The sequence below is a fragment of the Azolla caroliniana genome, unplaced genomic scaffold (genome assembly GCF_043228905.1).
Source record: "Azolla caroliniana isolate FFs.n. ecotype wild unplaced genomic scaffold, voAzoCaro1.0.p SCAF_2, whole genome shotgun sequence".
Classification (NCBI taxonomy): Eukaryota; Viridiplantae; Streptophyta; class Polypodiopsida; order Salviniales; family Salviniaceae; genus Azolla; species Azolla caroliniana.
In genome coordinates, this window is record NW_028230437.1 from 9,207,576 (window position 1) to 9,222,833 (window position 15,258).

Here is a 15,258-nt window from a genome sequence, read left to right on the forward strand (position 1 = left end):
TTGGTAATTGGTTATGTGCCCAATTAGACGGGCATCCTCATTGAGTACTTGGATAGGTTATTGTTGGTAAATTTGCACCCTCATTCTCTCTTAATATGTTTACTTATACTTTCATCCAAATTTGTTTGTTAGATAAAATATAAGCACACCTATCGGTGTGAGGATGCATATCTATCGAATTAAGGGGTGTTCTAATCTAATTTCATGTTTTGTAGGAAGGAATCCACAGTAATTTGAATTTGTTGCTTGCAATACTCTTCTAGAACCTTGTGGCCGACTAATTGTTGTTCTTTCCTCATTCAACAATCTCCCCACACTTTTTAAGAGGTTTGAAGTGCATGCTATTGCTTGATATTAGCTTTTCAATTAACACTATTTATCTATCTTTTAGTGCGTATGTGGCGAGAACAAGATTATCCCCCTCTTTAGGATGTTAAGTTCAATATTACCACATGCACGCACGCACACACATTAAAGCGAGAAACGATGACAACAATAACAACAAAATATATTCGAAGATGAAAACGACGAGATTTTATATACAAGCTTTCCGAGGGATGAACTATTGCATTTAATTCTTTTTACTGATAGGGGGCACTCGACAAAATACACATGCACACACACACACACACACACACACACACACACACAAGAATTGCTCAGTTGAGGAGTGGATTCTTTGCATGCCATAGGAAATGTCGCTATCTGCACATTTGTTTAAAGCGTGATGTGCCTTCCGAAAAGCAATTCTCGGTACGTAAGGAAGGGAGGGGGATGAGGAACTCTCGTGATCGGGTTTCACTAAAAAGATGTGACGAATTATATACGACAAGTATGTGTGTATACATATACTGATACAAACAAAAGCTCGGAGGAGGGGGAACATACCCATCCGCATTACTCTCTCTCTCTCTCTCTCTCTCTCTCTCTCACACACACACACACAACTGATCACACAATTCATAAATGATCACAATTCATAAACTAATTAAGAGTTTGGTGTGTGTATGTGTGTGTGAGAGAGAGCTAATGATGAATGTATACATATATATATATATCAATCAATCAATACATCCTTGCTAATCCATCCATCCACTTAACTAATTTAGCTCACTAATTAATCATATTACACACATATTCACACATAAAACATACAATAAAATAAAGATACAAAATCAATTAGATATTATCTGTTTATTGTAAGTTATAAACTTATAAAGTTATAACTTTATAACATAAAATAAACTAAAAACACATAGAGACAGAGACAGAGAGAAGCTGCTCTGTTTTTTGGTGTGTCTACAGTCTGATTTTGTGAGTAAGTGTAAATTTGTGGGCATTTTGTGTGTGAATTCGGGGTGGGGAGCTTTGGCTATGGCTATGGCTATGGCGATGGCGAGCTCCAGCTCCAGCTCCACCAGGCGCTTCTGCTTCCGCTTCCTCTTCTTCTTCCTCGTCTTCGTCTTCTCCTCCTCTTCTTCCCATTCTCCTTCCTCCCCTCCCCTGCTTCTCCTGGTTCGCTCCAGCTCTTCTGACCACCGGTACGCCAAAGGTGATCCCGTCCCCCTCTACGCCAACAAGGTCGGACCTTTCCAGAACCCCAGGTATATTTATCTACATGTATATGTTTATGCCTCACATAATGAAAAAAAACAAAAACAAAACCCTATATCTCTCCATTCCCCCCATCTCATTATATCCCCCTGTCTTTGTTGGTCTTTCTCTTCGAGATTTCGTGGTATATATGAAGGGGATTTTTTTTTTTTTGTAGGTTTAATGTTGTTGTGAAAAAACCCTAATCTCTCCTCCATTGTCATCTTATCTCTTTTTTGTCTTGATTTCCATAGTTTCTCTTCTTTTGAAAATTTTGTGGCTTTTTCTTTTTGTCTTTTTATTTTACTGGATTAGATTAAGGGATTTCTTTCCATTCGCTTAATGATTGTTGTGGTGGTGGAAACCAGATAGCTTTTTTTGTGTCTATGCTAGATTGAAGTATCTCCTATTTTGCCCTATTCCATTCCAAGTATTTTTCACCTCTTTGTTTATTCTGTCTTTCTCGCATCTCTCCTGTTAGAGTTGGAATCTTAATTTCTACCTTGTTATGAAGAGAGTTGACGTTTTTCTTCTGTATATTAGTTTTTTTTTTTATCTCTTTCCATTGTCATCTTTTTGTCAATATATATTTTTTCTCTTCTTGATTTTCTTTTCTTTAACCGCTTTCTTTACTTTATATTTTTGAATGGATTTCTAGGCTTATTTCTGGAAATCAGAGAGGTTTTTTGTGCTAGATTGAAGCGTTTTTCCAATTGTTTCAATCTCTAGATCTTTCTATGCTTGATTTATGTCCTGTTGTTGAGATTTAAATCGATATTTCTACTTTTTTCTAACAATGCAGGGTCCCATTTCAGAGCTTTGGGTTTCATTCAGAAACCCTACCTGATTTGTTTTTCATTTTGATCCTTACTTGCTTGATTTTGATTCCGTTTTTATATTCAATTGCTTTCTTTGCTCTTTATAAGATGTTGGATTTGTTGTTTCTTTTCTTCATTCAATTCAAATGCTCTTTCATTGGTTATAGTGAAGATCGAAGAGGTCTCTGTATTGGATCTTTCTCTTTGCATCTCTTGTTTTTAATCATTTTTAGCTTCTATAGATTATTCTTTACTTGATTTGGCCTTCGTTTGGGATTAAGATTCTGTATGGGTTTTGTATATTGGAGTGGTCTCATATTTAGATGAAAGTGCTTGTTTTCCATCTCTTGTTTCGAATGCTGTCCATTTTGATTTTCTTCTTATGTCTTTGTTGCTATTTCCTTGCTTGATTTTAGTTCTTTTCTGGGGAAGGAAATTCAATCAATTTCTTTCCTGAGTTGAAGTGGATTTAATACAAAGGGATTTTCTTATGCTTATAAGTGAGAATCGGAGTGATTTCTGTGTTAGATTGAAGATTTTTTTCCATCCCTGATTCCAATCTGTTTGCAGAATACAAGTTTTGAGTTGGAAAACTTTGATTTATGCCCAATTTCAGGCATTAATGCATTCATTATATGTTTTTGGCCTATTGTAAAGTAAGACCTTGTACTTCTTTGTGTTTCCCTACAGATCTGTTAAAATAAGGAAAGTTATGGACATTCTTGCAGATGTCAATATAAAAGTATTTGAGCCCTCTTAAAATCAGTTTAGGAAACTTTGATCTATTTTAAGTCTCCAAGAATGTTTGTCTGTCTGACTGATGCAAATAGCTGTTTTTTTCCTTAATATTTAAATCAATTTTCAGTTTTCACGTTCCTGCTTTTTCTGCAACTAATCTTTGTTGTATTTTCAGTTTCATAAATACATGTCTGGTTTGCACATTCATTACTATCGTAAAGGGGGAAGGCTTTGGAACTTTAGGCATTATAATGCATTTGGACCAAGTTCAGATGGTGAAATTTCTGTGGCATTGAGATGAGGTTGCATAGCAGGGGGTTTATTTTATTGTGATATCTATTTAGCTGTATCTTTATATGTTAATTGAATCTTGCTTATCATTTGGATTCCCTTCGGCCATGTATGAAATTATAAGAAATTAAAAAAAGTACAATAGCATACATTCAATAGGACATTAAAAAAGAGTGAATGCGGGCAGTGTTTCCCAAACATTAATATTTACCTTTATAAAAAGCAGATGAGATGTTTATGATGATGTAGATATGGGCTTAGGACATCAAAAGGTTATTTTTTTATATATGAAAGATATTAGAGATGAACCTATCAGTATACTGTGGTTAAATTTTTATAACTTGCATTCATGGAGGACAATGTATAATTGAAAAACCTATACAGTGGATTATTAATCAAATAACAAGGTATAAACTTTTGAGTGCATGTAGGATGTTCTGTATTTTGTAGCATGTGAATGATATAGAGGTAATATTTCAGCTATCTGTATAACATGTAGAATGTTCAATTATGTGTAGCATGTAAATGACATTGAGATAAAAGTCCAGCTATGTGTATAGCATGTAGAATGGTCAGTTATGTGTATCATGTGAATGACATAAGAGATAATAGTCAAAATGAATCGTTTAATGGACACAGCTGTTTATGAAAAATATACCCCTGCACATATATCATCACATGTTAGAAAGTGTCTTTATTCATTCTTGTTGTTTTGTTGCAGTGAGACCTATCGATATTTTGATCTGCCATTCTGTCCTCCAGGTTTCACTTTGTTCTTTATTGTTTACATTTTCGTCACTGAAAACTGTATTTGTGTTTCTGTTGTTTAATTACTGATTTTTTAATGGAATGTACATTTCAGCCCAGGTAACTGAGAAGAAGGAAGATCTTGGTGAAGTCCTAAATGGAGATCGAATGGTACATGCCAAGTATGAACTTAATTTCAAAGAAGACAAAAATTTAGTATCATTGTGCAAGAAGACACTCTCAATTGAAGATGTTCGAGATTTCAGGGAGGCAGTGAAGAAAGATTATTATTTTCAGATGTATTATGATGATCTACCTATCTGGGGTTTTGTGGGAAAAGTAGATGAACATGAAATGAAATACTTGCTGTACACACATGTGCACTTTGAAGTTCTTTACAATGATGACCGAGTTATTGAGATCAGTGTGGCTACAGATCGGAGTTATACTGTTGATATAACAGAGGACAAAGAGGTTGAAGTGGAATTCCAATACTCTGTTAAGTGGAAGGAAACAGAAAAACCCTTTGAAAAGCGTGTGGAGAAATATGCGAAATATTCCTTTCTTCCTCAGCATCTGGAGATACATTGGTTTTCTATCATCAATTCCTGTGTGACAGTCCTTCTCCTCACTGGCTTTCTTGCCACCATTTTGATGCGTGTGCTAAAAAATGATTTCATCAAGTAAGTGTTGTGGTTTTGATATCATTTGAAATGTATTCATGCACTCAAGAAACTGTGTTCTGTAATAATCTCTATATATATTGCAATAAGGAATTTCCTATCATCCGGCCTTGAAATTATTTGGGGGTGTTTAGGTATTCACGGGACGAAGAGACGGCTGATGATCAAGAAGAAACAGGTTGGAAGTACATTCATGGTGACGTATTTAGATATCCTTCACATAAGTCACTCTTTTGTGCTGTCCTTGGAAGTGGTACTCAATTACTCGCCCTGTAAGTGTGTTTTATATGTTAATACTCAGTTTTTTCCCTAAAGAGTGTAGAATGATGTTATGGCATTGACATTTTAAGATTAACGTATTGAAATTTTTGTGCAGTGCTATCTTTATTTTCATGCTAGCTCTTGTGGGCGTCTTTTACCCATACAACAGAGGTGCCCTTTACAGTGCCCTTGTTATCATATATGCCCTTACATCTGGTATTGCAGGCTATAGTGCATCTTCCTTTTACCAACAGCTTGGAGGCATCAATTGGGTGAGTATTTCATCATTCTTCATTGTCAACACATCTTTCTTTCTCTCTGTTTTGTAATTCTGAATTCCTTGAGACAACTATTGTTCACGGTCATTTTGACCTCTGAGAAATGTTAATATGTATTTCTTTCTGTTTTGCATTACTGTTTTGTTTCAGAAATTTGAATGTTTGTCTGTTGTCCCATAGAAAATTCAGCTACTGGGGTGTCATAGGTAATTTGCGCCTCTTAGAGACATTATTAATACATCTTTATTATTTATGTTATTTTCTATACTGTTTTATTTCAAACTCGGAAGATTTATTCTTTGTTCCAAAGATGAGGCAACAACTTCGTTCCGTACCTTGTATGTCGACAAATCTTTCTTTCTTAGAGACATTGATGCATTTTTCTTTCTTTCTTTTGTTGCATATGCTTTTTAAGGCCAATTATTTTAGATCTGAATATTCCTAAATCATATGCAGGTTCGCAACTTGATACTTACAGGTTTCTTGTTCTGTGGTCCTTTGTTCTTGACCTTTTGTTTCCTTAACACTGTAGCTATTGCCTATAACTCTACTGCAGCACTGCCTTTTGGAACCATTGTTGTTATCCTTCTCATATGGACATTGGTTACATTTCCACTTTTGGTCTTGGGAGGTGTCGCTGGTAAAAATAGCAAAGCAGAGTTTCAAGCTCCTTGTAGAACTACAAAGTTTCCTAGAGAGATTCCTGAGTTGCCATGGTATAGAGGAACGATTCCACAGATGGCAATGGCAGGCTTTCTCCCGTTCAGTGCCATTTATATTGAGTTATATTACATATTTGTGAGTGTTTGGGGTCACAAAGTCTACACTATCTACAGCATCCTCTTCATTGTTTTCATCATTTTGATTATTGTAACAGCTTTTATCACCATAGCCCTGACATATTTTCAATTAGCAGTTGAAGATCACAAATGGTGGTGGAGGTAAGCAGTCATTTAATACTGATTAAAACTAATGACAGATAATTAGCATAAATGTGGCAGTCTTTATTTCATACTTAGTTGATAAACATAACTGAAAGTTAACATAGCATCAATAAGATACTACTCCCAAGGATGATTGAGGGTAGGGAGAACTCCAAATTAACCCATAATTGTTGGGCATTTACAAGCATACCCGAATTTTCAAAAAGTACCAGAATAATGCAAGTCTCTGCACAGGAATTCTGATTTTTGAAGCGTTGGGGGTATTTTAGTATTTGCCCTGATCTGCTGGATATCTAATATATAGCCCTTTTTCTTCTTCAAGTCTAACTTTTAATAATGAGTTTTAATGTTTAATTTTGCAGGTCAGTCTTATGTGGGGGTTCAACAGGTGCTTTTGTCCTAGGCTACTGCTTTTACTATTATTTTGCTCGCTCAGACATGACAGGATTCATGCAGACTTCCTTTTATTTTGGTTATATGACATGTATATGCTATGGATTTTTCCTGATGCTGGGAGCAGTGGGGTTCAGAGCATCGTTACTTTTTGTTCGGCATATTTATCGATCGATCAAATGTGAATGAGGAAAAGTATATAACATGGGGGAGAACAGTGCAAATAAAATATATGGTGTTTGAATCATTTCCCATGCAAATTTGGTTATATGCCATTCGAAGTATTGAATTTAGTTGTAGATGATTTGAGACAAGGGTGAGCAACCAGCCATCCACTTTTCTGGGTAGCATACAAAGTTGTGATCTTCCAGAATTATAGCTATGTAATGCCTCTGTTCAACGATGTAATATCCATGAAGGATCTTGTTGGAATATATATATATATATATATATATTATAGATAGAAATAAGATCATTAACCTTGTTCCAAAATGTTTTTTGTTGAATTTCTGCAGTCAACTCTTTTATGAAAATTCATGTAAATTGATCCTTGTGTTAGAGATGACAGTTGACTATCTAATATAATGTATGAAACAGTTGGTTATTCTTTGTTAATATTTAATACCCTTTTTTCCTGGTATATTTTTCTTAATCTAAGTAACGGTTTCTATTGAGCATTTAACAGTTTTTATAACAGATTCAAATATTCATGCATGTATCATGGTATGCTTACTAGAACTGCTCGTGTTTAATTAAATAAGAAAAGTGTGTTTCTATGCATATGGTGATTAAATTTGTGGCAGCTTCTATTAAGTTCCTAAGAAAATATGCCCAATTCAAATCTATGCATGGTTGGGTTTGGGAATTCCAGGTTTTCGTTGAGTTGGCTTGAGCCTTTTTTATCAGTTTTATAGTTTGTGGTTTATCTGTCTTCAAACTATAGTTTAATCATCTTCATGGTTTGGGGTATTGTTTTGAATTATGTAATATGTATGTATCATCAAACTTGAATCCTTAATAAAGTGTTTAATTGGTTTCTTAAGAGCTTGTTAATGAAAAAAGTTTCAGAAACTGTGTTGATTAATTTAATGTTGGCAATACAAAAAATGTTTAGAAAACTGAGTATCACTAGGCTTTTTGTTATTTAATAAGTTGTGTTTGTAGTACAATGGTTTTGATAATTGCCTTCCAATGGAAAAAGATAGCATTGTCTAGCAACTGAAAGCAGCTTGTTTGGACTAATAGTAGTTTGGGACCTGATTTAAAGAGCACCTTACAGATAAAACTTCTTGTTGCTGAACAAGTCCATAACAAGTGAATCATTGTTCGAGATCCCCTGAGACGTCTCAAACAAAGAGAATGACTACTCATATTCTTGAGGTGAATATTTAATGTATAATGTGAAGTTTGGACATAATTGTAATTTGTATTATCTAGCCCACAATGATGCATGGAGATCATTTTAACAGGAATAAAACACCTAGATAAGAACCACAACTAGATGAGTTATTTCTCGAATATATAATGATTAAAATACCTATAGTTTCATTCAAACAATGCAGAAGCATCTCAATGGCTGGTTATCAATTGGTTATTGACATGTCAATGAAATTAAATAGCATTGACATATCAACTAGTAGGAAAAATTAGAGACTAGCTAGTAACAAGTCAATATCATCTCGAGTATGAGCAACAATAGGCAAAAAAGGAATGTGAATTAAAAACATGCCACATCAAGCAATATATCTATCTGTATATATCGCTAAAAGCCTTGTAAAAGTGGAAACCTCAAAAATGCACTTTGGAAACAGACCCAACAACTAATGTCACATGTACAACTCAAGGACCCTGGGTTGCAAAAAAAGGTTACCAATCTATGCATCATAATGAAGATAACAAAATCCATTTACTCTCAGGATCTTGGGGGAGATTACCATAAAAAACTTAATTTTCGAACTTGCAAGTTCTCCCCCTTTTCCATGGATGCACAATCCTTCGAAATTCCAACTGCAAAGATAGACATCTCATCTATATAACCCAGGTTCCCACCAAAGTAACAAGGGAGTTGTGAGTAGGTGGGACTCTTAACAGTGATAATACAATGAATTTGCACTTCCCTCTTGTGCACCAAGAATGTCTATAAAAATATAGCATGTCTTCAAGCACCAGAACATCGCAAATACAGCAGTGACTTTCAACTTCCAGCATCACCGAAAAGATCATCAAGATCATCATCAAAAGTCAATGACTTGTCTTTGCTATCTTTGTTCTTATCATCCACAGAAGAAGTTCCATTATCGCTACTAGCTAATGTTTTTGCCCATGAAGCACCAACTGGGGCTGAAAGGGAGTCATCATAAAGTCCAACTTTGTTGGGAGATTTTACTTTCTCAAGAAACTGTTGTAGCTTTTCTGTCACTCCTTTCGATGAGCTCATTGTTATGGAACCAGTGGAATTACTCATATTCTTCTCTTTTGGAATGACAGTTACTTCAACAAGATCATCGAATCTTCCAACAAGAGAACCTTCTTTAACTCCCAAAGGTCCTGGCTCCATACTCACATCAGCACCATCAGAAATACCAACTATCTCAACAAGAATTCCATTGTACTGATCTCTAAAAGTAACTCTAGATTTTTTAAGCTTTTTATTGGGCCGTTTAGTAGGCACATTTTGTGCTGATCCAGATCTAATAACAGATGTCATACCCAACTTATTAAGAAGTGTGTTGTAAGCAACAATTGCGTCTTCATCAGATGGATCAGGAGGAGGAGGTAGTACAAAATTGGAGGGTAACTTCGATGAATGTGGTGTTTTGACCTCCCCCTTCCTCAACACATAACTTCGAGATGAAGCAGCAAATTTTAGGGATTGACCTACTTCAAGCTCAACCGGGCTATCTTTACTAAGGCGCTCATTGGCGACAAATGTGCCATGCACTGATCCCATGTCTATCACGAAAACACTGCAGTCACACCACGTCAAAATGAAAAGCACATCCCAATCATATTCAAAAGAATTAAAAGAAGTAATGGAAACAGAATCCAGACAAATAATTCTATAGATCACAATTCTTTAACATGTTCAGGTGTCAAAAACACTTGGTTAAAATGGAATCATATCCACATCTCTCATTTGTGTATATACTTTTAAATTCCAGTCACACACATACTTGATTCTGGCTTGTTAAATAAACAAGTTGAACTAAATGTGGAGAAAATGACATGTGTTATACATCCATAATTATTCTTCTCATAGTGAGGAGAGCTATGCAACCTGACGATAACATATTAAATTTGGAGTTGAGATTGAGATATTGACACAGATAAAACAATAGTAGGGTTCTCACATTCAGTGTGACAGAAGCCTGATGTGAAAATTTGAGTTCATTGTTATGAAGAGCCAATGCTCGTGTTATAAGATGCATCAACTACAAGGATCATTGTGAAATTTGCACTTACATATAAGCACATTAGCAGACACATTTGGACCAAGACATCCAATAAGCAGCTTATAAGTAATTGTACAGATACAGGACACATGGTAGAGGATTGATTCCTTTCAAATATCACCGTGTTAACATGTGATGTAGCACAGAATCACTCATTCAGAATGGCTGTTATCAATTGAATGAAAAGTATTGCTACAGGCAAGAGCTAGGAGGTTGGTTACTGAATTTAGAAGTGTCAAGAACTGATTGCCCCATGTAAGTCATATACAATAGTTAATGCAAACAGTTCCAATTTGCAGGCCATAAATAGTTTCAAAGTGAAAAGCATTATTTACCATTTGCAGGCCATACAATAGTTTCTGGCAGTTAAAAAAGTTGTCAATAATGGTCTTCTTTGAAAGGATAGCTCGGGATGTACGCACTCCAGAGAGGATGAGTGTAAGAAGCACTATACTCAGTCATGTCTTCTAGACAGAAGCACGTAAACTTATGTGGGCCATATATAGCCTCTTATACATTATCGATATGAAGCAGAACATGCTGTATCAGACCCCAATATCCATCATTAATATATGGATATAATTATTAGAGGTCTTGGCAGAAACATGTGACTTGTTCAAAACATGCGTAACTTAAAATTGGATGTTGGATTAGAATCTAGGAATCTGAGTTATTTTGTAGGCTCAATAATCATCTCTCGCCTCCAATGTAACCTAAACGGATCCATATCTCTACACAAACTATGTAATCAGCTAAATGGAATTCAACACATATCACCAAATGGTATTGCCTATAAACGATGTCTTCAAAGTGGTAAATCCAAATCCTGAGATGTTTCCAAATCGCATAAACAAAGTCTAAAGACACAAATGGCCGGATCTATTATAAATGAGTAAATGTACCAGGTAATGAGAATTAGAGCTGATATAACACAAAATCTTGAATTGAACGAAATAAAAAAAGACTAGCCTTTAATCACCTCAAAGCAGAACTCATAAGATCAAATGCAAAAAAATGCACAACTCATAAGATCTACAGGAATTACTGCTCAACTGTAATTGTTGTGTTTTCCTGACCAAGAGCTTAATTTGCATCACTATCCATAAGAAACAGCTCATAAACGCTACAATAACACAGGAGATTGAACTTTCAAAAGACAGAATACATACGGCCCTCAAGCACAAACAAGATTATAATATGACTACCAATCATTAAACTCTTCTCTAAATTAGATAGGATTTCATAAAGATGTCGTAGAAATAGAACTGTGAAATATTTCCCTTGGCAAAAAAGCACAACCAAGTGCAAAGAATACAAAAATTCATCGTTCACATAGAAGGTGCGAAAAGCCAAACCTGCCATTCTTGTGTTGTACCACTGCAGCATGTTGTCGGGACACAGACGGATGATCCAAAACAAAATCGCACATTATGGCTTGTCGGCCAAAAATGTGTCTCTTTTTTTCTAGCATTATTTTATCAACAACTTCTCCATCTTTCATAACATCGAGCCAGAAAAGTCCTGATCGAGGTTCTACTGCCCAATCTGGAGGTTGCCAATTAGATTGTCCACCACCAACACTTGTAGTTTGAGTCGAAGATAGCTCAACTTCTGAAGGTTTCGAAACTGTATTTGTTTGGTGATGGAATTGGTTATTTACACTTGATGGTATAGCCAAATCTCTCACTTGCCCAGAGGCTGAAGCAACAGTAGCTCCATTCTGTACTGAAAATGGCTCAGCTGTCTGAGCCTTCTTAAATCTATCCAAACTATACCTGTGCATCACGGCTGTAGTTTGTAACAGGTCAAATAAATAAACATGAAGTAAGGACATTGAAGTGATCAATGAAAATGTAGCTAAACCTTAGTCCCTAAGCCTACCAAAACAGAAGATAAAACTGAAAAGAACACCACAAAAAACAACTATCAGCTCTAATTCTCATTATCTGTAATGACTGTCAAGACCCTGGCTGTAACAAAAATACCTAGACTCTTAGTTTAGAACAATAAATCCTAGAATCTCACCAATCAACCTAAATGAATTAGGATCGGATCGTCAACTTTACAGGTATCTTACTGTCCACATTGAAAATCACTTTGACACAGGAAATCAGAGGGTCTGGTAGAGTTGTGCTTTACAAAGAAAAGTTACAACCTCTCATATAAATTGTTCGCAGAAATAAGGCAACTTGATAGATGTGGGTTAGACTGAGCATATGAGGGCAGATAACCATACATTGTTAAATGTTATCTCCCAATGGAAATAACCATGTCTCATTTTAGATGAGAATATTTGGGATTTGGAAAGACATGGACATATCAACTTGTTTGGAGACCTCGGTGCTAGTACAGCATGCCATCAGTCCTCTTTCTTTGATACTTCAGAGAGATGCTTCGAGAACTTGATTCTGTGGAGTTGAGTTCAAGTCAGTGATTGGTGGATTTTGAAGATTTCACTGAGTATGGCAGATATCTTCCGGATGAATAGTCTAGAAAGATATTCACTAAGGAGTGGCTTTAATTGTTTCCATATAGGTATGAAAATAGCACTGTAGTTTATGCATCCTTGTTCCCACCACACTAGGGACTCATATACATGTGCCCTAGGTGCAACCCAAACACACTGGTAAAGCAGTGGATCACAAAAACTTATCTTTTTCAGTGCAATTTAACAAGACTTTTGATCTACCACGACAAAATGCACACCAGCTACCCAAACTGTAATTTCTGCAGCAAGTCAGCCAGGTCTTATCACAGAGTTGACACAGAATTTGACAGAAGACTCTATATTCAGCTGCAGCAACAGCTTTTCAATGTATTAATTGGACATGGAGATCAGATTCAGGTATTATGCATCAGAATGAACCCATTGAATATTATATTATGAGGCATTGCATCTCAACCTTGCACTAATAGGTGTTAACATATTGTCTCTGTCAACACACTCATTGCATCTTGAGATTCTTCTGTTTAAATTATGCTATTGGATTTTTTATCCCTTATTTTTCACATCTTACAATGTAAGTTTTAAAATACCATACATACATTGAACACAGATGTACATTACCACTTAATAACATTGCACTTAAATAATAACAGCATCCCACGATCTCAAAGATCAATCAAAGGCTAATGGCCTCAAGACAAAGGAACCAGCTACAGTAACACCCATGATTATTGCCATGAGTTTCATCCATTTAACATTGGGTTTGGATTTGTTTGGGGTCTGCATGTTATGTTCCTAAAGTCGTTTGAAATGAGGCCATATACAGTTGCTTTAAAAGGTATAAGTGATGGACAAGTGAATGGGCTACGATGATATTTTGAAGGGTGACACTGGACAAGGAGACTTGTTTTATTTAAACAAGCATCTTCTGGTAAATTCGGCTCTACTTTAAAGCTAATTGTAAGTCCTTTTTGGTGGGGCAAACCTGAGGATCTCATAGTTTCTTTGCTATCTTTTCTACAATGTTCAGTTAAGAGTACTTTGGAAGCATTACATGGAAGTTTCGTTGTCATCTGAAATAGGCTTTTAAATTAATGGTTCTAGTTTTAGGATTTGGGCTTGACCTTATTGTATCCTCTTTTACTGATGATAAACAAAGAAATATTGAAAGGGAAGTGCATCTTTGGATGCTAATAAATGTCGACCTCCTTGTTCAAGAGGGTTCTAGGTTCCAGGATGCGAACTTAGTGAGTTCAAAAATTTTCTGCAGGAATTTCTTCATTTGTAGAAGATTTTCTAATGATGACATTTTAGCTAAATTGGTAGTTTGATTGGTGTTCTAAACCTTCCAGGAAGTTAGATGGGAAGCTTTCATAATAAAACCAAAAGAAAGGTCTGTAACGATCAACCATTCCTTCAATGTCCATGAAAGCTTCAACAGATAGAAAGTGCAGCTAAACCTGAACATTAAGCCTTGTAAAAACCACACTTTTCTGTAAAAGAACATTTCTAGCAAAAACAATCCTATAACCCACAAAATTAGCGAAAACTGAGACAATCTGATCATAGATCTTGAGGTAAATCATTTCCACGGGATAATCTAACTTGAAATGAAGCATGGAAATGATGAGTAGTTCCTAAGTGTCCATGAAAATCTGTAGCTAAATCTGAACTATAACCCTCATAAAACCCTGCGTAACTGCAAAGAACATAAAAGAAAATATGTCTAAACACTTAACTAACAGAACCAAATCCAAGTATGTATCTGAAAGATCAAGAAAAAACCAGACACAATCAGGCAAATTAACTTCACTGATTTTTAAAGAGAAGGAAGCAGGGACAGAAAAAGATCGCTTTGTTTTAATCCAACCTGAAGAAACTTCTGGAAAAGGTCAGTGGTTCTTCGAATTTCCATGAAAGATCAGAAGAAGAAAAGCAGTAAAGGCTCCTGGACAAAGCTTGGCGAACGAACTATCCTTAGAGATACCTGCTAAGAAGAGCAAAAACGTGGCTGTGTAAGCAGGCACAGAGAGAGAGAGAGAGAGAGAGAGAGAGAGAAAGAGGGGGGGGGGGGGGGGTAGGGAGATGAACCTGCAGGTCTGTGAAAGAGCGAAGGATTGTGGAAGGGATGGCCATGGCCAGGCAGAGGGGTGGGTTGGGAGGGGGAGGGAGTGTGAAGGCGGACATTTCCAATGGGACAGAGGAATAGTGTGAACACGGACATCTCCATGGGACAGAGCAAGTGTGAACTCGGACATTTCCATGGGACAAAGGGATGGCCATGGATGCGGACATGTCCCATAGACATGTGTGTGTGTGTGTGTGTGTGTGTGTGTGTGTGTGTGTGTAAAAGCACAGGATTATATTAATTGTATGTAAAATCCACTTCTTATCACACACTTACGAGTCTCCTCTACCTCTCTATCCTATCTTATCCTTTCCTTTGTAAGGGAGAGGAACGCCCTGTAACGCCGCTAGGAAACCTGAACATGCATTTGAGGAAATGATCCCCACATGCTTTTTCTTAACATCCAGAAACTCCGCATAAGAATATCGTTCAACTTCTTCATGTAGGCTTTCACCCCCCTATAATGTCTACCATCAAACACAAAAG

The 15,258-nt window shown here is 36.2% G+C and overlaps 2 protein-coding genes across 2 annotated transcripts; one reads left to right on the forward strand and one right to left on the reverse strand.

Moving 5' to 3' along the window:
• Window positions 1–1,358: 1,358 nt before the first annotated feature.
• LOC147867312 (transmembrane 9 superfamily member 2-like) lies at window positions 1,359–7,386 on the forward strand. The gene is made up of 7 exons (XM_087315108.1): window positions 1,359–1,604; window positions 4,162–4,202; window positions 4,303–4,870; window positions 5,005–5,142; window positions 5,247–5,403; window positions 5,866–6,350; window positions 6,716–7,386. Exons 1-7 carry the CDS (start codon window positions 1,375–1,377, stop codon window positions 6,933–6,935), a joined length of 1,839 nt encoding a protein of 612 aa, XP_087171234.1. The 5' UTR covers window positions 1,359–1,374; the 3' UTR covers window positions 6,936–7,386.
• A 1,093-nt stretch (window positions 7,387–8,479) lies between these two features.
• Window positions 8,480–14,667, reverse strand: LOC147867313 (SMAD/FHA domain-containing protein). Its single transcript, XM_087315109.1, has 3 exons — window positions 14,515–14,667; window positions 11,554–11,986; window positions 8,480–9,712 (listed from the first exon to the last, which is right to left on the reverse strand). The coding sequence occupies exons 2-3, from the start codon at window positions 11,979–11,981 to the stop codon at window positions 8,941–8,943; spliced, it is 1,200 nt and encodes a 399-aa protein (XP_087171235.1). The 5' UTR covers window positions 11,982–11,986; window positions 14,515–14,667; the 3' UTR covers window positions 8,480–8,940.
• Window positions 14,668–15,258: the final 591 nt, after the last annotated feature.